Source organism: Nerophis lumbriciformis, linkage group LG22 (assembly GCF_033978685.3).
Source record: "Nerophis lumbriciformis linkage group LG22, RoL_Nlum_v2.1, whole genome shotgun sequence".
In the NCBI taxonomy this organism is placed as follows: domain Eukaryota; kingdom Metazoa; phylum Chordata; class Actinopteri; order Syngnathiformes; family Syngnathidae; genus Nerophis; species Nerophis lumbriciformis.
Window position 1 is genome coordinate 32,114,501 of NC_084569.2, and position 24,891 is coordinate 32,139,391.

At 37.3% G+C, this 24,891-nt stretch overlaps 1 protein-coding gene across 3 annotated transcripts in view; it reads right to left on the minus strand.

Moving 5' to 3' along the window:
- tnnt1 (troponin T type 1 (skeletal, slow)) overlaps positions 1 to 24,891 on the minus strand; it is a 53,900-nt gene that overhangs the window by 26,203 nt on the left and 2,806 nt on the right. For 2 of the 3 annotated variants that reach the window (XM_061973713.2, XM_061973715.2), the window contains exons 2-6: positions 8,637 to 8,664; positions 8,539 to 8,555; positions 8,365 to 8,454; positions 5,530 to 5,551; positions 2,863 to 2,923 (exon numbers count right to left, since the gene is read on the minus strand). In XM_061973713.2, the coding sequence (XP_061829697.1) occupies positions 2,863 to 2,923; positions 5,530 to 5,551; positions 8,365 to 8,454; positions 8,539 to 8,555; positions 8,637 to 8,662 (216 nt within the window). In that variant the 5' untranslated portion in view covers positions 8,663 to 8,664. Of the gene's footprint in view, positions 1 to 2,862; positions 2,924 to 5,529; positions 5,552 to 8,364; positions 8,455 to 8,538; positions 8,556 to 8,636; positions 9,214 to 24,891 lie in introns of those variants that run through there. The other variant, XM_061973714.2, reaches the window with a different exon arrangement.

Sequence of the window (24,891 nt, forward strand, 5' to 3'; positions counted from 1 at the left end):
GTCTCCCCTGGTTTTAAGTCTGGTCTTGTGCACCACGAGCTGGAGCTGGCTCTCGGACCTCAGAGCGTGCGCAGGAGTGTAAATTTGGAAGAGGTCTGAGATATAATGAGGTGCCAGTCCATGTAAAGCTTTAAAAACAAACAGCAAGGTTTTAAAATCAATTCTAAAATGAACAGGGATTATCAGGATTGACTACATAAAATGGAACCCGTTCATAAGGGGTTGTCTAAAACCAAAATCCAAATTCATTATTTACCTGTGACATAAAGAGAATGGGTGATTTTTGAGGGTTGTCTTCCTCCACTTACTGTATTTGTAAAGCCACTACTTTTTCCTACGCTGTGAACCCTGCCGCTTATAAAACGGTGCGACTAATTTATGGATTTTTCTTAGCGAATGGCCATAATGTTTTGGATTCAACAAATAGTTTTCGGAGAACACCGCCAAAGACACTGAAGAGGTGTGTTATTGTTTGTGCTATGGCGCCATCTTTTGGACGAGTTCGCTCACTGAAGGGTGCTGGGGATTGAAAATGTACTTCCTGTTTTATTGCCTTGAACCGGAAATATATCTTGTTTCGTCCATAGCGTTTCTACTCGTATGGATTCTTCATTCATCACTCCAAGCAACGTTTGTAAGTTTTACCATATAACTAAAATGATTCATACTTACTAAACCGTCCCATATGTGATGTCTGTAGGAGTGTTTTCATGCATATTTGTTCGTGCTGGTATATAGCTGCAGTTTATGGCCCGGTGCAGCTAATATGTAAAAACAATAATTTCTTCAAACATTTGGTGGGTGCGGCTTAAATACCGGTACATTCTCTAGTCCATTAAGTACGGTAGATTTTTGTGTTCTCATTTAATATTTTTACTCTAATCTGAGCTATTTATTATTTTGTATGTCTTGACTAAGATGACAATAAAGTTTTCGTACAAACCCCGTTTCCATATGAGTTGGGAAATTGTGTTAGATGTAAATATAAACGGAATACAATGATTTGCAAATCATTTTCAACCCATATTCAGTTGAATATGCTACAAAGACAACATATTTGATGTTCAAACTGATAAACATATTTTTTTTTGCAAATAATCATTAACTTTAGAATTTGATGCCAGCAACACGTGACGAAGAAGTTAGGAAAGGTGGCAATAAATACTAATAAAGTTGAGGAATGCTCATCAAACACTTATTTGGAACATCCCACAGGTGTGCAGGCTAATTGGGAACAGGTGGGTCCCATGGTTGGGTATAAAAACAGCTTCCCAAAAAAAAAAAGCTCAGTCTTTCACACGAAAGGATGGGGCGAGGTACACCCCTTTGTCCACAACTGCGTGAGCAAATAGTCAAACAGTTTAAGAACAACGTTTCTCAAAGAGCAATTGCAAGAAATTTAGGGATTTCAACATCTACGGTCCATAATATCATCAAAAGGTTCAGAGAATCTGGAGAAATCACTCCACGTAAGCGGCATGGCCGGAAACCAACATTGAATGACCGTGACCTTCGATCCCTCAGACGGCACTATATCAAAAACCGACATTAATCTCTAAAGGATATCACCACATGGGCTCAGGAACACTTCAGAAAACCACTGTCACTAAATACAGTTGGTCGCTACATCTGTAAGTGCAAGTTAAAGCTCTACTATGCAAAGCGAAAGCCATTTATCAACAACACGCAGAAACGCCGCCGGCTTCTCTGGGCCCGAGATTATCTAAGATGGACTCATGCAAAGTGGAAAAGTGTTCTGTGGTCTGACGAGTCCACATTTCAAATTGTTTTTGGAAATATTCGACATCGTGTTATCCGGACCAAAGGGGAAGTGAACCATCCAGACTGTTATCGACGCAAAGTTCAAAAGCCAGCATCTGTGATGGTATGGGACGGCATTAGTGCCCAAGGCATGGGTAACTTACACATCTGTGAAGGCACCATTAATGCTGAAAGGTACATACAGGTTTTGGAACAACATATGCTGCCATCTAAGCGCCATCTTTTTCATGGACGCCCCTGCTTATTTCAACAAGACAATGCCAAGCCACATTCAGCACGTGTTACAACAGCGTGGCTTCATAAAAAAAGAGTGCGGGTACTTTCCTGGCCCGCCTGCAATCCAGACCTGTCTCCCATCGAAAATGTGTGGCGCATTATGAAGCGTAAAATACGACAGCGGAGACCCGGGACTGTTGAACGACTGAAGCTCTACATAAAACAAGAATGGGAAAGAATTCCACTTTCAAAGCTTCAACAATTAGTTTCCTCAGTTCCCAATCATTTACTGAGTGTTGTTAAAAGGAAAGGCCATGTAACACAGTGGTGAACATGCCCTTTCCCAACTACTTTGGCACGTGTTGCAGCCATGAAATTCTAAGTTAATTATTATTTGCAAAAAAAAATAAAGTTTATGAGTTTGAACATCAAATATGTTGTCTTTGTAGTGCATTCAATTGAATATGGGTTGAAAAGGATTTACAAATCATTGTATTCCGTTTATATTTACATCTAACACAATTTCCCAACTCATATGGAAACGGGGTTTGTACATGCACAAATCTTTCTTCTTATGGCAATGGCAATCTGAACAGTAGAAAATTATTGGTAGAATCCTAGTTAATATTGCCTTAGTTTTATTTTGAAGTTTACTATGCACTGAACAGGAAGTCACTGTATCACTGCTATGTAACTAGAAATTAGTTACGACGCTACTTAGCTACAACTAATGATGAAGTTAACAATACCACGTAACGGACCAACTTTTCACGGGTATGACTGATTGTGGACAAAAGCAGTCCACAATGTATCATCGACACTGATAAGTGGGTTCCACTCTATAAAGATCGTTTTCTTACATACATCAAAATCCACCCGGTCTCCTTCGGGAATCTTTGGGGGAGCAAGTTGAGGCGCCATTGGTCTGTAGGACAGGAGAAAACACAAAAACATGAATCTCTCTCTTGACTTTGCTCTCAGGCGCTCCCTACAGGTGATACATGTACATTACAAATACAGAACAGCAACACTAAACCTACAAGTGATAAACCAACATAGTTGTAAGCCAAACAAAGACAGGGCTAAATTGGCTGTTTTTTGAGCCCCTCCCCCTCCTATTACAAATGTTTTTCACTTTTATATTCATGTGAAACTACTTATATTCTTTTAAAATCAAACTTAAATTTAATTTGATGCGTGTTTTGTACTAAAACTAATTTATGGAAAATCAATTGATTTTTTTTCAGTGCAAAACAACAAATTTGACATACCGTATTTTTCGGAATATAAGGCGCACTTAAAATCCTTTCATTTTCTCAAAACTTGACAGTGCGCCTTATAACCTTCTTTTTCTCTGCCTTCTTATGTGGCATTAGTACAGTATCATGAGAAAATAAATATTTCTTATGATACTGTACTGAGTCTTTGATTTATTTTGTACAATTTTCCATTTTGTCTATTTGTGCACTTTAATTTTTGGAGTTGTTCTTGATTTATTATATCAATTGATTGACCACAGCTGTGACTATTTAAGTGCATCACTTCCTGTAGAATATTGCGCACCGACGAAGACGTTGTCGAAACCGGTCTGTGTTTTGTAGCGCCTGCGCAGTTTATATTAAAATTATTAGAAGGACAAGAGTGTTGCTGGCCTTGCTTTTTCTTTTCTTCTGATGATAAATTGCAAAAAATGTTTTGCAAATGATAGGATGTGGGCGTGGCATGGCGCCAAACTTAGACCTGATGGATCGCCAGAAAACATGAAATGTTAATAACTCGGTTTCACAATTTCAGATCTTGACCCTAATTGCTATAAATGATGATGACAGTCTGAAGTGGCGGTATTTCATTTTTATTTACCGTATTTTTCGGACTATAAGTCGCAGTTTTTTTCATAGTTTGGCCGGGGGTGCGACTTATACTCAAGAGCGACTTATGTGTGAAATTATTAACACATTATCGTAAAATATCAAATAATATTATTTAGCTCATTCACGTAAGAGACTAGACGTATAAGATTTCATGGGATTCAGCAATTAGGAGTGACAGATTGTTTGGTAAACGTATAGCATGTTCTATATGTTATAGTTATTTGAATGACTCTTACCATAATATGTTACGTTAACATACCAGGCACGTTCTCAGTTGGTTATTTATGCCTCATATAACGTACACTTATTCAGCTTGTTGTTCACTATTCTTTATTTATTTTAAATTGCCTTCCAAATGTCTATTCTTGGTGTTGGCTTTTATCAAATGAATTTCCCCAAAAAATGCGACTTACACTCCAGTGCGACTTATATATGTTTTTTTCCTTCTTTATTATGCATTTTCGGCCGGTGCGACTTATTCTCCGAAAAATACGGTAATTAAATTGTGTCGTATTGTTTTGTTTTATTTTATTTTATTCGGGCCTGAGCAGCGGACCAAGCCTCACAGGGCCCTATTGAAATTGCTGTTTATTCTTTTATGTTTGGACGCCTTTTTGAGGGCCTTAACATGCATTAAAATCTCCCCATATTTTCCAGGCGAGTCAGGTATGGTGAAACATTTTACATTTTGGGGATCCCGAAATGTTTGGTGGCAGTTTCAGGGCATCAAGAAGGACGTGAACCCCGCCCGTTCAACGCTGCTCGTAGCTTCAATTCATTAATTGACATTTTACATGCTTTTATTCACGAAAAAACGGGGGCCCCCCACAAATCGCGAGGCCCTACACACTGGGTATTAGGAGGGACGGCCCTAAATGAAGATATTAATAAAACATAGAGACTATGTCAATAAGTTTACATCATCCGATCCTTCTAAAGCAGGAGTTTCCAAACTTTTTCCTACAGTAGGTAAAAAAAAATGATAGTACCGTATTTTTCGGACTATAAATCTCAGTTTTTTTCAGAGTTTGGCCGGGCTCCAGTGCGACTTATCTATGTTTTTTTCCTTTTTTATTATGCATTTTCGGCAGGTGCGACTTATACTCCGGTGCGACTTATACTCTGAAAAATACGGTATGTGGGCTAGTTTCATACATTTTGTGTATTAAAGATGCTAAAAACCAATCCATTGTAGGTCCGACTCCTTAGTATATGTCTGATTGTTGGTTCGTCATGTCCCTAAAGTACATATTCAACTTAAATGTACTTTAATTGAAAGTATTGTAATTAATTTTACTTTCTAAGGTGACTTCCTGTGGGTGAAAAGGTATTTTTTTAATATGCACTGTCCCTGTATATAAACAAACAAAGCATGAAAAAAGCACAATATATAATATTATACCTCTTATAAATTTGTTGTAATTTTTAGAATATGCTGAAGGAAAACAAATAAGCTGCCTCCTTTTGGACATCTCTTTGTTGCACATCACTGAAAAACCACTGCTTGTGTAAACACAACAAGGCGTGTCCAGGCTGGTCCGCTCATGTTAAGATGACAAAACGAGATCATTCCAAAAATGATTTTTATGGGAAACTTAAACATTTACAATTTGCAACGTTTTCATCCTTCATTCAATGTAGTACAAACAAATAGACTTACTTAGGTTTGGGACGTTCCTCCTCTGTAAATAAGAGAGAAAAAAATGAGGAAAAATTATTTTTTTATACTGAAAAAGTGTGTGCGCTTCAAGACTTAAAGGGGCCCAATCATGCAATACCAACTTTTTTTTTTACCTGACTGGACCTGTTTTTCTGTATTTGGGATCTGCAGAAGTCCCGAAAATTTTAAATGAAACCCTGGAGGCATTGAGGAGATATGTATAAAATAATCTTGCTTTTTTCCATGCAGTACTTCCTCCAAACGAGCCATGACTTTTTCCAATTTGTGACATTTTTCCAACATGTGACCTCAGCGGATATGTCCATATATGGTATATCAAACATGCGGTCCCCGGGCCGGATCAGGCCCACAGACAGGTTCAATCCGGCCCGCGAGAGGAGTTGTTAATTGATATAGTTGCGTGAAAATACTTGTCTTCTGTGCAAATTTAAAGAAAGTGAACAGTGTGATTTACTGCAATACTGTCAGTCTTTAATTTTAGGTTCGTTGAAATTGTTCACGCATTGCACAGCTTTTATTTTTCTATCAATACACAGTGATGCCTAGAAGGCAGGAAGTAACTCAACCCTCTTGAACCTTTCTATTTCAGTCGTATGGTTTGTTGAGTGAGCACAGGATTAATATGTGGAAATGACAAATGAGGTAGTTGATTGTGGCGAGAGAGTGTGATGAGCACGCCTGCAGGAGCAAAGGTCACTGCCTCTGTCCATGGTGCCGAAGACAGAGCACCATCAGACGGGGGCGTGGCATGTGCTGACGGCGAGACACAGCTGGCAGGTGATTAGATTTCACAGGTGGTACGTGTTAATCTAATCATCTGTTGTCTTTAACAGTAAGGGGTCGGGAGCAGAGGGGAAGAGAGGTACGGACGTGGCTGAAAAATCACATTCTGGGAGAAGGAAACAGTTGATAAAAAATATGAGAATTAAAACTTTGTTAAAACCTGCAAGCTTGGATCCTGTGAAGTGTCTGTCAGTGGGACCGCGACATCCACATTGATACACAAGAGTTTTTAATTAATGCTTTATTTTGTTTTTCGTTCAATCCGAGATGGGCTGGGACATAACGTTTAATTGCTTTGTACATACACTGAGATTACGTCTAAATTCATCGTGTTCTTCATGGTGTTTTTGAAACCGCACCATTTGTCTTTGCAGTCTATTCAATTGAATATAGGTTGAAAATAATTAGCAAATCATTGTATTCTGTTTTTATTTACAATTTACACCAGGGGTCCCCAAACTTTTTGACCCAGGGGCCGCATTGGGTTAAAAAATTTTGGCCAGGGGGCGGGCTATATATATATATATATATATATATATATATATATATATATATATATATATATATATATACAATAGTGGTAATAAAAGATGCAACCTATGCTTGAAAGAGAAACTGTTTATTATTTACCGTCCAGACCTGTCATCCCTCAACAAGCGCAGCGAAATTGTAACAACATGCCGCCATAGACGGAAACACCTCCTAGGTAACACATGAGCCAATCACCACGCCCCTAGGCCAGCCTGTACCCACCCACTCTGTACCCTATATAAACCATGGTATGCGAATGCTCCCATTAAAATCTCCTGATGATTGAGGGTACCCCCCCTCATGAAACAGGCCCGTAGAGATGAAATAGTCTTGTGATTTTTTTCCCACACATACATATATATATATATATATATATGTATATATATATATATATATATATACATATATATACATATTTATATATATATAAAATATAAACTGCTTTTTCCTTACACTGAACAAAAAAAAGTCATATGTCCACTGATATTTAAAAACTCTACACTCGGAGTCCAACGATTTTGCTGTTTTAATTTTAATTCACTGAAAGAGCACGCACTTGCCGCGCTCTCGACTGACTTTGCGGTGCAAGCGTGATGACGTCACGTTATCAATGGACGTCCAGTAACAAGTGGTAGAGAATGGATTGATGGATGGGTGAAAAAGGACAGATAAAAACTTTTTTTTTTTTAATAAATTATTTTTTTAATTTTTTCAAAAGGCCGTATTTTGGACGCTGGCGAGCTGTATCTGCCCCTAGGAGACCCAGTAACAAGCGGTAGAAAATGGATTGATGGATAGGCGAAAAAGGACAGATAAAAAAAACCAAAAAACATAAATAGTTCTTTTTTTAATTTTTTTTTTACTCTGGGCTACGCGTGGGCCGGATTATGGACGCTGGCGGGCCGTATCTGGCCCGCGGACCGTAGTTTGGGGACCCCTGATTTACACAATGTGCCAACTTCACTGGTTTTGGGGTTTGTAATACAGAAGTAGCGTGTAGTTCGAACTTAGTCAATGTGTAGACGCGCTCTGGAAGCGCTAAAAACTTCTAACAAAAATGGCGGGGAGACGACACTGTTGAAGTGGAGGCACGTGAATAAGACCACCCACAAAACGGCACATCCTGTCGTAGAGCAGCTTGAAAACGGTCTGTAAAACAATCTGCGCAAAATTTTGACCACAGAACCAGCATTACATGTTATGTAGACCACAAGGAAGTGTTTTAAATGCAGATAGAAATCATAATATGACACCTTTATATTGTGCTTTTCTCAGTGATGGCTAAGGCAACAAAAATAATGTGTGTTTGAACAAACAAACAAAAATACTCTCTATCAGCATAAATAATGACATTACAGTGCTGTTTATCTATAGTTAAACCACAGTACAAAGGCATTATTTTTACATGACCTTTATTTCTTGATTAATGTGGATTTACACATTTTATCCAGTGTAATACTGAATTAAAATGTACTATAAAGTGGATATTAAAGCTGTTACCTGTTTCATATTCATCCACGTGCTCCCTCTCCTGATGCTGATATGTATCATCCTCTTCTTCCTCTTCATACTGCTGCTCCCCGTCCTCCTCTGGGAGGCAAATAACAGTTTACACATTTGTTCATGCTTGTCCAGTAGGTTTTGTATTCCGAAGAGACCTATGGACACACTTACCCTCCTCTGGCTGCTCCCTGCAGGGACAAAATCGACATTTTAATTTAAAACATCATTGTTATTGCCTTTAGGAAGACTGAATTGTTACAGTTACTCACTCGTATTCCTCTTCTACGTCCGACATGGCTGCAAGAAACACACGTGTGAATTTAAAGTAAGTTCATCATGAATGTTCACAAGCCCAGCCGGCTTGCCAGCTGGGTGAAACTGGAACAGGTGGCCGGGGACCGGGAAGTCTGGGCTTCTGTCCCCATTACTTGGTCACGGTCCACGGATAAACCGAAGAAAATCAATTGATGGATGTCTGCCTTCATTTAGCCTTACCAAAAGCTCAGTGATCTTCAAGCAAGTTATTTAGTCCAAAACTAAAAGGGCACATATTTGATAAAAAAAATGTCCGTTGTTTCGTTTTAGAAGCTGCTAACACGATACAGTTTGTATCAGCGGTCATAATCCAATCGCCCAACTGCTGCATCTGTGCAAACTCATGAATGAATCATTATGGGGGACATTTGAAGGGCGTAACATTTTTTTCTATTTTATTTGACTGTTTTTGCTTAAATGTCTTCATAAACTTAAATCCTAAACAAATATATCAAACATGTTTTTTTTTTTACCCTTTTGATCGGATAATGTTACAGGTTTGAAAGGGTAAAATAGCTCATGTTACAAACTGAAAAACATTGACCTTATTTGATCAAAAGGCCTTCAAAGGGTTAAAATATATATATATATATATATATATATATATATATATATATATATATATATATATATATACATACACATACATACACACATGTATATATATATACATACATGTATATATATATATATATATATATATATATATATATATATATATATATATATATATACATATGTATATATACATACATGTACAGTATATATATATATATATATATATATACATACATACACACATGTATATATATATACATACATGTATATATATACACATATATATATAGATATATATATATATACATACATATCTATATATATATATACATATATATATATATATACATACATATGTGTATATATATATATATATATATACATGTTTATATACATATATATACACACATATATATATATGTGTGTAATATAAATTATATTACAATAATTTATCATATAAATTATATTACAATAATTTATAATATATATATATACACACACACACACACACACACACACACACACACACACACACACACACACACACACACACACACACACACACACACACACACAGACACACACGTATGTATAAATGTTTTTAGAATTGGACATTGACATTTTTAAAGTTAACATGAAAAAATATTTTTAGGCACAATCATGTATAATGGAATAAGACGACAAAAAATGTTGGCCAAAATACAGCAGAAATTCCCTGAAAGATGAAAAAATGTCATTCTTTTGTCACCTGAGGGTTATAAAAATAGCATTTTTGGGGGGTGTCCAGATTGTTTTCGGTCCAATATCAGCAAAAGAACATTATATCGGCTCACATCTAAAATCTCTGATATTAGAATTCCGACACAAGCAGTCTGGTTAACATCTAAATGTTCTCCAGTAAGCACCTTTCTTGTATTAGTCAAGTCATTTACAAAGGGTAAACATGGTAGGCTGTAGGCTACTACGAGCATGTTTAGTATTTGCGAGGAGGCTAGTCCTTTATATGTCCAGAGTTGACCATGCACATTGAGGATTTTATCAGCAAAGGGGACTTTGTACCACAGCAAGTCTTAAATTGTGACGAGACCGAATTCTTTGGGAAAAAGATACCAAAGGGGACTTATATTAATGCAAAGGAGAAGGCACTACCAGGATATAAGCTGATCAAGGATCGCCTCACAGTGCTAGTTTGTGCTAACGTTAGCAGTGACTGTAAGGTGAAGTCACTGCTCGTTTGTCACTCCGAAACTCGTAAGTTCCTAAATTGAGGTTCCACTGCACTGATTTGTGCTGATATCGTATCAGAATAATATAGGCTGATCATATTGTGAAATCCCAAAAAGAGGACACATATATGCGTGCCAAGGCCGGGACTAGGTGAAAATTTGCCAATGATACTCGAACTTGGTTTATAAATAATATATTTATTTAAATAAAGCATTTTTTCTCCTCTGTTGACAGCAGTGTTGGCGCTAGGAATTTTCAAAATGGGGTCCCAGGTACCCCATCAAGTCATAAAAATGGGGTCCCACAGTAAATTTTTAGGCTCCCACTTTTTTGTAAGCGTTTTGAAAAAAAATGACAAATGTATGCATTATCCTGTTATATCTCACATTCTATATTGTGTTTTGGAAAAAGGTTGTCATAAACGTTACTTAATTCATTAAAAAAAAATAATTAAAAAAAGAAAACAAATGTGTATACATATGTAAATGTATTCAGTTATAAACATTCATTCACTTTCTTCTTTCCTTCATGGATCTAAACTTTACTGCTGCTGGTAGTTTTTTCTATGTTTTTATTTAATAAGCTGTAGGTGTATTTATTTCAGTATAAAAGTGTAAAAAGTGTTTTGCTTGGGTCATGAAATGATGATAATGGTGTGCCAGGGCATACATACATTTTATATTTAACGCTTAAATCTCTGGAGTCTACATCAACTTCAGATCTATCCCTCATTTCAAAATGTTTTAGTTTTTTTATTTGTTTGTTTTCCGCCCTTTTTTGTCAAAGAAAACTATGTTTTTTATGGCAAACACACAAAATATGCAAAATCTTCCACCACAAATATTTTTCAAAGTGTAATATTTGATGTGAAGTAATCGGGACCTTGGATAGGTCAATAATTCATAATAACATTGATTTTGATTCAATATTATGTTTTGAGCAATGACTTTTTGAAAGAAAAAAAAAACAGCTTTGTTTTATTAGTCAACATTGCAACTTTTTCTAAATTACATTTCACATGTAAGCTTTTTTATTTCACTTTTGTTATATTTTTGTTTATTTTAATAGTATTTTTAGAATGTGCCGTGGGCCTTTAAAACATTAGCTTTGGGCCGCAAATGGTAAAAAAAAAAATCAGCGTCCTTTCTGATTTCAATGCGTTAAAAAGACACAAAAAGTGTGTTAACGCCAACACTGGTTGACAGTATAACAAAATAAGTCACACTTTTATTCTGTAACATTCACAGTTTTGGAAAAAAGTGCAGAGGTAGAAATATTCAAAATAACCTTGTTTTTTTTTTTTGTTTTTTTTAATTTATGAATGTACAACTGTTTGTTTATGAATGTACATCTGTTTGTTTATTTTGTTGACCATTGACCGAAGAAATAATACACTAAACAAACTAAACTAAACTAAACTATATAATCTAAACATAAATAATGCCTCAAAACAAGTTAATTAAATTCAAACAAAAAACAGCAGACGAGGTCTCGCCCTGCACAGCTGTTTTGTGCTTTGTAGTGTCGATATGGGCTTGTAGATCTTTATTTGCCACAGATATATACCTTCCTGCTTTGCACACAGTGCATTCTGCTTTCCATGTGTCACGGCCAGGACCAAAACACAGATACTTTTCCCGCAAATCATCCGTGAAGTTGCATTTACGTTTTGGCTTCTCCCTTGTGTCCTGTCTGTCTCTCGACGGTCTCACTCTCTCACTGTCTGTCTCTGCCCCTCCCTCACGAATGTTGCTGTGTGCGCACACCTTCACAATTTGTTTTGTTTTCAACCCCTTCTTAACCTTGGACGTACATTGAAAATACATGCAACCCTAACTCAAAATACCGGACATTTGAGGCATTTAAGAAACCCCGCCCGGACAGCCCCGCAAAAGAGGACATGTCCGGGGAAAAGAGGACGTATGGCATACTTGCCAACCCTCCCGGATTTTCCAGGAGACTCCCGAAATTCAGCGCCTCTCCCGAAAACCTCCCGGGACAAATTTTCTCCCGAAATTCAGGCGGACTCAGGTCCATGCGGACCTGAGTCCGCTTTCCCACAATATAAACAGCGTGCCTACCCAATCACGTTATAACTGTAGAATGATCGAGGGCGAGTTCTTGGTTTCTTATGTGGGTTTATTGTTAGGCAGTTTCATTAACGTCCTCCCAGCGCGGCAAGAACACACAGTTCGTCTGCCGTAAACAGCAATGTTTGTGACACTCTTAAACAGGACAATACTGCCATCTAGTGCATTTGATGAAGGCACTTTTGTGCGCGCCACACAGCAATGCCTCATCAGAGAGGGTGTTCAGCATGGTTCGAAAAATAGTGACAGAGAATAGAACAAGGATGGACAATTCAACCCTTAACTCAACAATGAGTAGATGAGTGTTATGTGTGTGTATATGTGTAAATAAATGAACACTGAAATTCAAGTATTTATTTTATATATATATATATATATATATATATATATATATATATATATATATATATATATATATATATATATATATATATATATAAAATAATAAAATACATATATATTTATAGCTAGAATTCACTGAAAGTCAAGTATTTCTTATATATATATAATATGTGTATATATATATATATATATATATATATATATACATATATATATATATACACATATATATATGAAATACTTGACTTAGTATTTGTTATATATATTATATATATATATATATATATATATATATATATATATATATATATATATATATATATATATATATATATATATATATATATATAATACTTGACTTGGTGAATTCTAGCTGTAAATATACTCCTTCCCTCTTAACCATGTCCCCAACCACACCCCGCCCCCCACCTCCCGAAATCAGAGGTCTCATGGTTGGCAAGTATGACGTATGGTCAGTCTAAATAATACAAGTATCCCCAAATACTCAAGGCCCCTATATCAGTCTCATAGCTGAAGTGAAAAAGTTTTATCAGGACACCCCTGATACTAGTTTTTATTACACCTAAAAACACAGACAATATTGCATGTACTGTAGCTGAGAGTTAAAAAAAAAGGATGAGGGTATGTTCTATATTTATTCATATATAAAGGCCATTGAGCAAAAAAGGGACACAAACAGGCTCGTTACACGGCGCAGGGGTCAACATGACAGGGGAGGGCGCCTGTCCTGCAAATGACAAACATTTCATACCACTTTATGATCTTTGGCATAAAGCATGGCAGCGACTCATCACCACCACAGCACAGGTGGCCACAGCCATTTTCCCTAGTTGTAAATCACTTTAAATACACGGCACGATAATGCGCGCCCTGATGGTTCTGGCTATAAATTGTGCCCCGGAGCTGCCATGGCTGTGACATAAAACCACGCAGTGGCACAGGCGGTGTGTGCTGACACCTCCCTGGCACAGGATGCTGGGGACGTGATGGAGGGACGGCAGGTGAGAATGCGACGCGGGTTAAACAAAGGGAGGTAGGGTTTCTCTCTCGCTTTTGTCCCGGCATTGCTTCCTCTTTGTCCTTAAACAAACTTTTTAGTCCTGCTCCTTCTAACAGATTAGAGGATTTATGTTGGGGTGTCCAAACTTTGCCATTTTGATATTTTTTGGGCTAAAAAAGAAGTGATTGTCATCTGTGTTATATACACGACAAAGCGTATTATTACCAGTTTTTTGTAGCTTCATTTGATTTAAATGATAAAAGAAAGTAGCGAATGCCCACACATTGATAGAAAAAGGTGAAAAACACTGTTGAATTCAAGAAAGAACTCGGAACAAAGTATAAAGGTGGCGTCTTCTACAAAGGTTCAAGTGGTTAAATGTTCTTTTATCATTTATATTAGTTTTACATCAAATGTAAAACTATATTCTCTATAAAATGAGCTTTGTGTTCATATTTTTGGGTGTCTGGAACACAATACCGTATTGTTCGGACTATAAGTCGCAGTTTTTTTCATAGTTTGGCCGGGGGTGCGACTTATACTCAGGAGCGACTTATGTGTGAAGTTATTAACACATTCCCGTAAAATATCAAATAATATTATTTAGCTCATTCACGTAAGAGATTAGACGTATAAGATTTCATGGGATTTAGCGAAACCGGTCTGTGTTTTGTAGCGCCTGCGCAGTTTACATTAAAATTATTAGAAGGACACGAGTGTTGCTGGCCTTGCATTTTCTTTTTCTTTTCTTCTGATGATAAATTGCAAAAAATGTTTTGCAAATGATAGGATGTGGGCGTGGCATGGCGCCAAACTTTGACCTAATGGATCGCCACAAAACACGAAACGTTAATAACTCGGTTTCACCATTTCAGATCTTGACCCTAATTGCTATAAATGATGATGACAGTCTGAAGTGGCTGTGTTTCATTTTTATTTACCGTATTTTTTGGACTATAAGTCGCAGTTTTTTTTCATAGTTTGGCCGACTTATGTGTGAAATTATTAACACATTACCGTAAAATATCAAATAATATTATTTAGCTCATTCACGTAAGAAACTAGACGTATAAGATTTCATGGGATTTAGCAATTAGGAGTGACAGATTGTTTGGTAAACGTATAGCATGTTCTATATGTTATAGTTATTTGAATGACTCTTACCATAATATGTTACGTTAACATACCGGGCACGTTCTAAGTTGGTTATTTACTTATTCAGCCTGTTGTTCACTATTCTTTATTTATTTTAAATTGTCTTTCAAATGTCTATTCTTGGTGTTGGGTTTTATCAAATAAATTTCCCCCAAAAATGCGACTTATACTCCAGTGCGACTTATATATATATTTTTTCCTTCTTTATTATGCGTTTTCGGCCGGTGCGACTTATACTCCGGAGCGACTTATACTCTGAAAAATACGTTAATAGGATTTCTTTATTTATTTCGGGGAAAAAGCTTTGGGTATTGCAATATTCCGTTTTTGTCGGACCCTTTGGAACAGATTGGAAGGACCATTATAATTGCACAAACTGTAAAAATCAACGCAAAAACGTGCTTTGATTTTCATGACAAAAGAAAGCAGCGAATGCCCGCACACTGATAGAAAAAGGTGAAAAACACTATTGTTGAAGAGTTCTCTCTTGAATTCGAAGGTTCAAGTGATTAAATGTTCTTTTATCCATTTCTTTAGTCATTTATATTCGTTTTACATCAAATGTAAAACTATATTCTCTATAAAATGTGCTTTGTGTTCATATTTTTGGGTGTCTGGAACAGAATAATAGGATTTATTTATTTATTACGGGGAAAATAGCTTTGGGTAGTGCAATACTCAGTTTTTGTCGGACCCTTTGGAACAGATTGGAAGGACCATTATAATTAGAGATGTACGATAATATCGGCCTGCCGATATTATCGGCCGATAAATGCGTTAAAATGTAATATCGGAAATTATCGGTATTTGTTTTTTTATTATCGGTATCGTTTTTTTTTTGTTTTATATTAAATCAACATAAAAAACACAAGATACACTTACAATTAGTGCACCAACCCAAAAAACCTCCCTCCCCCATTTACACTCATTCACACAAAAGGGTTGTTTCTTTCTGTTATTAATATTCTGGTTCCTACATTATATATCAATATATATCAATACAGTCTGCAAGGGATACAGTCCGTAAGCACACATGATTATGCGTTCTGCTGGTCCACTAATAGTACTAACCTTTAACAGTTAATTTTACAAATTTTCATTAATTACTAGTTTCCATGTAACTGTTTTTATATTGTTTTACTTTCTTTTTTATTCAAGAAAATGTTTTTAATTTATTTATCTTATTTTATAAAAACATTTTTAAAGTACCTTATCTTCACCATACCTGGTTGTCCAAATTAGGCATAATAATGTGTTAATTCCACGACTGTATATATCGGTTGATATCGGTATCGGTTGATATCAGTATCGGTAATTAAGGAGTTGGACAATATCGGAATATCGGATATAGGCAAATCGGACATCCCTAATTATAATTGCACGAACTCTAAAAATCAACGCAAAAACGTGCTTTGATTTTCATGACAAAAGGTGAAAAACACTATAGAATTCAAGAAAGAACTCTTCAACAAAGGTTCAAATGATTCAATGTTCTTTTATCCATTTCTTTAGTCATTTATATTCATTTTACATAAAATGTAAAACTATATTCTCTATAAAATGTGCTTTGTGTTCATATTTTTGGGTGTCTGGAACAGAATAATAGGATTTATTTGTTTATTACAGGGAAAATAGCTTTGGGTATTGCAATATTCAGTTTTTGTCGGACCCTTTGGAACAGATTGGAAGGACCATTATAATAGCACAAACTCTAAAAATCAACGCAAAAACGTGCTTTGATTTTCATGACAAAAGAAAGCAGCGAATGCCCGCTCTTTGATAGAAAAAGGTGAAAAACACTATAGAATTCAAGAAAGAACTCTTCAACAAAGGTTCAAATGATTAAATGTTCTTTTATCCATTTCTTTAGTCATTTATATTCATTTTACATAAAATGTAAAACTATATTCTCTATAAAATGTGCTTTGTGTTCATATTTTTGGGTGTCTGGAACAGAATAATAGGATTTATTTGTTTATTACAGGGAAAATAGCTTTGGGTATTGCAATATTCAGTTTTTGTCGGACCCTTTGGAACAGATTGGAAGGACCATTATAATAGCACAAACTCTAAAAATCAACGCAAAAACGTGCTTTGATTTTCATGACAAAAGAAAGCAGCGAATGCCCGCACATTGATAGAAAAAGGTGAAAAACACTATAGAATTCAAGAAAGAACTCTTCAACAAAGGTTCAAGTGATTCAATGTTCTTTTATCCATTTCTTTAGACATTTATATTCATTTTACATAAAATGTAAAACTATATTCTCTATAAAATGTGCTTTGTGTTCATATGTTTGGGTGTCTGGAACAGAATAATAGGATTTATTTATTTATTACGGGGAAAATAGCTTTGGGCAATGCAATATTCAGTTTTTGTCGGACCCTTTGGAACAGATTACAAACAAAAACCAAGGTACCACTGTATGTCATTGGCAAGAGGACCATTATAATTGCACAAACTCTAAAAAAAAAACTAGGCAAAAATGTGCTGTAACGTGAGTCAACCACGCTAAATGCCAAACGTTTTGTCGTCATTCGACGCCACGACACACACAAAGCGGATGCATGGTTGGATGACCAGTACAGATCTCAGCCCTTTTTATCAGCACCGAGCATCGTTGTCGGAAGCTGCCTGTGAGGAGCTAAATGGAGACAGGGTGTGGTAGCCTGAATAAAGCAAGGGATTTAAAGAGCGCCTGGTTGGAGCAGCCAAAAGGCCCTGGCCTTAGGTGGGATAATTTTAGTCAAGGTTAGTATGTGGTGTAATAGACAGTGTTAGGAATAACGCAGTTATTAACGCCGTTGCTTTTTTTGATGTAACGTGGCACACTGCATTTGAGGTGGTTGTCTGTCAACAACAAAGAGAGCTTCAGAATCCTAGTTAGTTCACTTCAGGAAGTATCTTTGTACTCGTGCAAGTAACAGCCACCATATACACACACACACACACACACACACACACACACACACACACACACACACACACACACACACACACACACACACACACACACACACACACACACACACACACACACACACACACACACTCACACACACACACACACACACGTCTTGCCTACTTTGTGTGGAGCCATGTTTGGTTAGTAGGTTGTGAGGGCCCCCCTTTCCACTATAGCTAGAATGATGAAAAAAATATATCTATCACTAGATGGGAGTAGAGAGTCGCAACCTCACTTCAGAATGCAAAACACTCAAAGTAAAAAAAATATTTTACTTCTGTAGTTGTGAGGACCAGTTGCTAGGTAGATTTGACCGTACACACACATAATAATAAGTTCTGTAACACACACAGACACAATTTTGACTACTACTACTACTACTGGGGGCGGGAAAAATTCAATGAAGTAGGGCTGGGCGATATATATCGATATACTCGATATATCGCGGGTTTGTCTCTGTGCGATATAGAAAATGACTATATCGTGATATTCGAGTATACATTCTCACGCAGTTGCTTTTAGCTGCGGGCATTACACTGCATGCGTTTCCCACTCTTTCTTGTCTCTCCTTCTCACAGAGACGTAAAACAAGCGCACCTTCTCACACACGTCACGTGTGCAACGTCACACGCTCCCGCGGAGCAGAGAGGTAGCGACATGGTAACGTCAGCTGTGATGCTAACGGTGCGGTGCGGGTGGTAATAAGAGAGGGAGAAGGTGCGAATCTGGTAACAAATGGAGGAAGAATTAATTCCCAAGAAAAACAGCACGGGGTCCATCGTCCGGCGGTGGTTTGGCTTCAAGCGGGAATATGTTGAACATTTATGCGGCAAAAGCGTTGCTACGAAAAGTAGCAGCACTGCTAATGTAGCATGACTTGAACAGTCACCCGCTAGAGAATAAAGAGTGCTTGAAACTCTGCATGTCAACATCTCCGGCCGGTGCCACACCAACAAAATGCCGAAACAACTATTTCCAGATCAACACCGTATGAAAAAAAAATCAACACTAGAAGGAGATAACGTCCGCAGGAACCTACCACATAGCGAAGGACATACACTATTTGATTTCCTATTATGCAGCTCATTTTTATTTGACAGTTATTGAAATATCTTGTGTGACATCATGCACAAAAGTGCACTTGATTTGTTTTTAACTATTGTAGTGGCGTTCTGTACAAGAAGTACACTTTAATTTAGTGTTGTTTTCATAAGTCATCTTGGTGACATCATTCACAAAAGTGCACTTATAGCTTTTTTTTAAATGTCTGACAATCTTGCACTTTCTGTTTTGGAAATGACATGAATGTTTGTGCCACTGCTTAATAACTGTTTAATAAATACAGTTTTGGTCAATTGACTTAGTTGTGATTTCCCTCTCTGCATGAAAGTTTAAAATGAGCATATATTAATGCAGTATGAAGAAGAATGTTTTAATGTAGACACATAGAATCATCATACTGCTGTGATTATATGCATCAAGTGTTAATTCAAGGCTAAGGCAAAATATCGAGATATGTATCGTGTATCGTGACATGGCCTAAAAATTATCGAGATATTAATAAAAGGCCATATCGCCCAGCCCTACAATAAAGTGATAGTCATGTAATTCTACAATACCCTGTTTGAGGACAAGAAGAGACACAGCCATTGACGCATGTTTAATTGCTTGATTGACCATATTGAACAGGTACTGTCGTCAGCAACATCTAACCGCGGACTACAATTGCCGAGCTAATACAGCCAATGAGCGCGCCCTCGGCACAAGCTCACGCACTCCGCTCTCATGAAACATCTCTGAACTGCATTGCTTGGATTTTACTGACATCACGTCCGGCTCACGTCAACACGCGTGGTTGTCAAGCAAGCTCTTTTGTCAATGGGCCGCTTAGCCTTTCTCGGAGAAAAAATGCCCTTTGCTTGCGTTGTTTTTGGCTGTACGAAGCGTTCAAATCGCAAAAAGGATAAGCGTTTCTTCAGAGTTCCTCGAGAGGAAAAGGGCGGAAGAGTGCAAGATTTTACAAAACGCAGATGAGAAAGGGAGCAGAGTCGAAGAATGCATGAGTTTGCAGTGATAACGTTGTTAAAGGTTTGTTTGATGTACTTTTAACGTACGTTTTATTATTTCCCTTTGAAATATTATCTTTATATTATTTGTATTTCTTAAACACCAACTCTGCGAGTCTAAATAAAAGACAGAAAATGTGAGGAAAACCTAAACAAGTTAGACCGCCATGCTATTCCAAGTTTGTTGTTTTGTCGTGTAGAATGGCGAATAGTTTCAATCCAATCGACTTTATTTATATAGCACATTTAAACAACAAAATGTTTCCAAAGTGCTGAACAACAATATTAAAAACAATATTCAAATATTATCCGTAGCTCCACCAATGACTGGATAAAAACAAAAAATAAATACATATAAAACCAATATAAAAAAAACAATATAAGATAAATATGATTAAAAACGATTTTAAAGGGTAAAACCAATTAAAACAGTAAATAGAAATCAACATTTTAAAAACACAGAGGACAACAGAGGACCACACAACGCACGTAGTGTTAAAAGTCAGAGAATAAAAGTGGGTCTTAAGACGAGACTTAAAACACTCCACTGTGGGAGCAGTTCGAACATGGAGGGGCAGAGTGTTCCAGAGCTTAGGGCCGACCACAGACAAGGCCCTGGTTTTAAGTCTGGTCTTGGGCACTACAAGCTGGAGCTGGCTCTCGGCGTTTGATATGTCTGGGAACGCGACCGACATTTAATCCTTGATATCACTCGACAAATCGTTTTTTGGTTGAAGTATAAGGATGTAGTCCATTGTAGAGTTTGATTTTTTTGCTCATATCTGCTTTTTGTGGACAATTGATTGACCACCACTGGTCTACCCTTCCGGGAAGAAGTCACGTGCAAGCAATACGCCAGATTTTTGAAAGAAAATGACATCTATTAAAAAGGAATTTCCCTTAGTAATTGAATTACTGTTTTTGGAGAGTTACAAGTAACTGTAATAAAATTACTTTTGATAAGTAGTTTTCCCAACACTGATAATACATCTCCACAATTATAATCTATACCAGTTATTCCTAACTACTGCGTCACAGCACAATACAGTGCTGTGAGAGATGTTCTGGTGTGTCGCCGAAAAAATTGCTACATTTCATGACTAAATATTTACTACTAAGGATGTATATCGTTAGGATCTCATCCATACCAATATCAATATCGATATTGGTATTCATCGCTACTCCTATCGGTGTAATTTGTGCAAATAAAAGGGAAACAAATCACTTTTTATTACCATTTTAGTTAGCACAAAAGGCTGTACACCAGCAACATCATGTAACATCTCACAGCAGGGAAGTGTTTTATCAACACCGGTTTTTAAGTGTTAAAGAAGTGAAATATGTTTGCAGTGCAAGGTGCAATGCAGTCTTTGTGTCCACATCTTGTAAAGACCACACAGATCCATCGCTGTGTTTCTATTTATTATAATTACACTCAGCTGTAAATAATATTAATGCGTGACATACCTTTTGCGTGACACATCCTATGAAATATATCATATCAATCGATACAATGAATTAGCATGTTCTTCAGACTACCAACTACGGACATGACCGCCTCATTCTGAACAATGATTTATTTTGCAATAACTGTTTTTTGTGTTCGTTTTCAGTCATTTCTGTCCGTCTCGCCCTCACTCTTGTTCGTGCTCCGGTTTTCTCTCCACCATCAACAACCCCTCTCCTTCACGGCTGCTGCTCTTTAACAGAGCGACCGGTGATTAGGTAAACCAGCCCAGGTGTGCCATCTACGCACCTGTCGCTAATCTCGAAACCGGTACTGGCACACCCCGCTTCGCTGCAGGTCCGCAGGCCACGCCCCCCCCCACAGCATGTTAGGTGGGTGTGCGTTTAAGCAAGGTGTGTTTTGATGCCACGCAAACGCAATGGAGTGATGTCAGACGGCAACTACACACCTGTCGGCAGGTTATTATTATATTACTTCAATTTTTCACTTTTTTGAGTGGATTAATATTGGCCTGTTGATTACTAAATCACTAGGACGACAGTTGATGAGTAAAGCCTGTTCACTTCAAACTGACACTCTTACAGCAGGAAAGGGATTCTTATATAACCCGAGGGTCAGCAACCCGCGGCTCTGGAGCCACATGCGGCTCTTGAGCGGCGCCCTGGTGGCTCCATGGAGCTTTTTCAAAAATGTATGGAAATGGAAAATAAATGTGGTGAAAAATATTTTTTTTGTTGTAATATGGTTTGTGTAGGAGGACAAACACGACACAAACCTTCCTAAATGTTAGAAAGTCCACCGTTTAATATGTTTGTGTTTATGCTTCACGGATGAGAGTATTTGGCGAGCGCCGTTTTGTCCTACTAATTTAAGCGGCCCTTGAACTCACCATTGTGTGGACTGTGACTCAACAGTTTGTTTACATGTATAACTTTCTCCGACGCTGCCACAGAAAGACGTGTTTTATGCCACTCCTTCTTTGTCTCATTTTGTCCACCAAACGTTTTATACTGTGCGTGAATGCACAAAGGTGAGATTTGTTGATGTTATTGACTTGTTATGCAAGCTAATCGATGCTAACATGGTATTTAGGCTAGCTCTATGTACATATTGCATCGTCATTCCTCATTTGTAGGTATATTTGAGCTAATTTAATTTCCTTTACTTATGTCCTCTGTGTATTTAGCTTATTTTTCCATGTTTCATGACACACTATCTGTATGTAATATTGGCTGGATAGTTGTTTGTGTGCCATGTTGTTCCAGACCACAGCAAACGTTAGCCAGCTTCCATTTGAAGAAGCCGTTTCCTTTAACTTGGACAAACACATCTATACCTTTGGCCACTCTAAGACAGTCATTTCCAGAGGTTATCTCACCCTCTGAGAAGTTTTACTAATGTTTTCCAATGTTGTAAAAATGTGTCGAACAAATATTCAATTTCAACATTTCTGTCAACGAAGATTTGCGTCATCCAGCGACACATAGTCATTTTGATAGTAGGCTAATATCGCTAATATAGACACTTACATCATGTGTTGCCATCATTATAACCCTTATATAAGTCTTTACATTTTTTGCGGCTCCAGACAGATTACTTTTTTGTATTTTTTGTCCAATATGGCTCTTTCAACATTTTGGGTTGCCGACCCCTGATATAGCCCAATTCCTGGGTGGGGGGGTTACGTTAATCATTTTGCAATGCAGTCTGCTGGAAATTATGGAAAGCGTTGGTCTACATAGCAACTGATGCTGTGGTCAAAATTGGAATTGCCACAAAAAGACATTTTAAGATATTAAACACTACTGCCATTTGGCGGCTTACGTGGATAGCGCACCACCCCAAATCGTCATGTTTCATGTATCGGGTAAACTGCGATGAATGGGGCCATGTGAATTTTAGCGTTTTAGCGTGTGTGACTTTGAGAGGCTTTTGAGGAGGCAATATTGCTGTCACAACCGTTTGTGTGGTGTTGCTTCCTTATTTGTGATTATTCTTCGCTGACTATTAGATCATAGACCCGTGTCTTCTTTTATGCGCTGCAGAGGCACTTAAAGTGAATGTGACAGCCTGTGCGTGCCATAATCATGACGGTCAGCTGGATTAAATTATTTTTTCCAGAATCTGAACAGTCCTCGGGAACTGACCCAATTAGTAACCGGTACCAGGTATACATCCCTATTTACTGCAAATGTGTTCTCAATGCCAACGATGTACCGTGACTAGCAGAACAATTATATGGTCTTCCACTAACCCGCATAGTCACCTGTTGCCATTTAAACAACATTTTCAATTGGTGGTGTTAATTTTTCTAATGTTGAATATGTGCCTTGACTCCAAGGTTGGGAAACACTGAACTATATTATGGCTAAATGTCCACATAATATTTAAATATATCAATACTTCATACATATCAGTGGCCTTGTGGTTAGAGTGTCCACCCTGAGAAAATGGGACCCATTACCTCCCTGTTTGACACTCAGCATCAAGGGTTGGAATTGGGGGTTAAATCACCAAAAATGATTGCCGGGCGCGGCCACCGCTGCTGCTCCCCTCACCTCCCAGGGGGTGATCAAGGGTGATGGGACAAATGCAGAGGATAATTTCACCACACCTAGTGTGTGTGTGACAATCATTGGTACTTTAACTTTTTAATAATTATGTGATTACTGAGATTGTGAGCTTTGTCTGCAAGAGGCATATACGGAAAAGCCATCATCTGGCAGGGATGATGACAAGAAAACCGTGAATTATTTATATGCCAAGTGAATACTGCTCAGAGCCCCTTTACGTAGTATATTTGTAAGGTACAGTATAGGGCAGACCTGGGCAAAATGCGGCCCATTAAGATTTTCAATCCACGTTCTACATAATTTTTTTAGACCTTTAACATCAAAACTGTAGCCGTCATTATGATGTGCAGTGCTGTTTTTTTAAATTACCGTAAGTCTTGAACTATAGAAAGTATTTTAATGGTTGAAATCTGCGCTTTTGAGTGTTATACGAGTTATTACAGTAATCTACGTCACAGCAGCTCAGACGAGGAACAAAGCAGAGTGGGCGGGGTTTGTTTTCAGAGCAGCCAGCCCGAAATGCATGTGTCTGGAACAGATGCGGAAGCAAATTTTTACAACAAATTTCTGCATAAAAGTGATCATTTATCATATTGTTGGTGTTTATAGACTTAGACTTAGACTTAGACTTAGACTTCCTTTTTATTGTCATTCAAATTTGAACTTTACAGCACAGATGAGAACGAAATTTCGTTATATAAGCTCATGGTAGTGCAGGATAAAAAAGCAATAAGGTGCATATA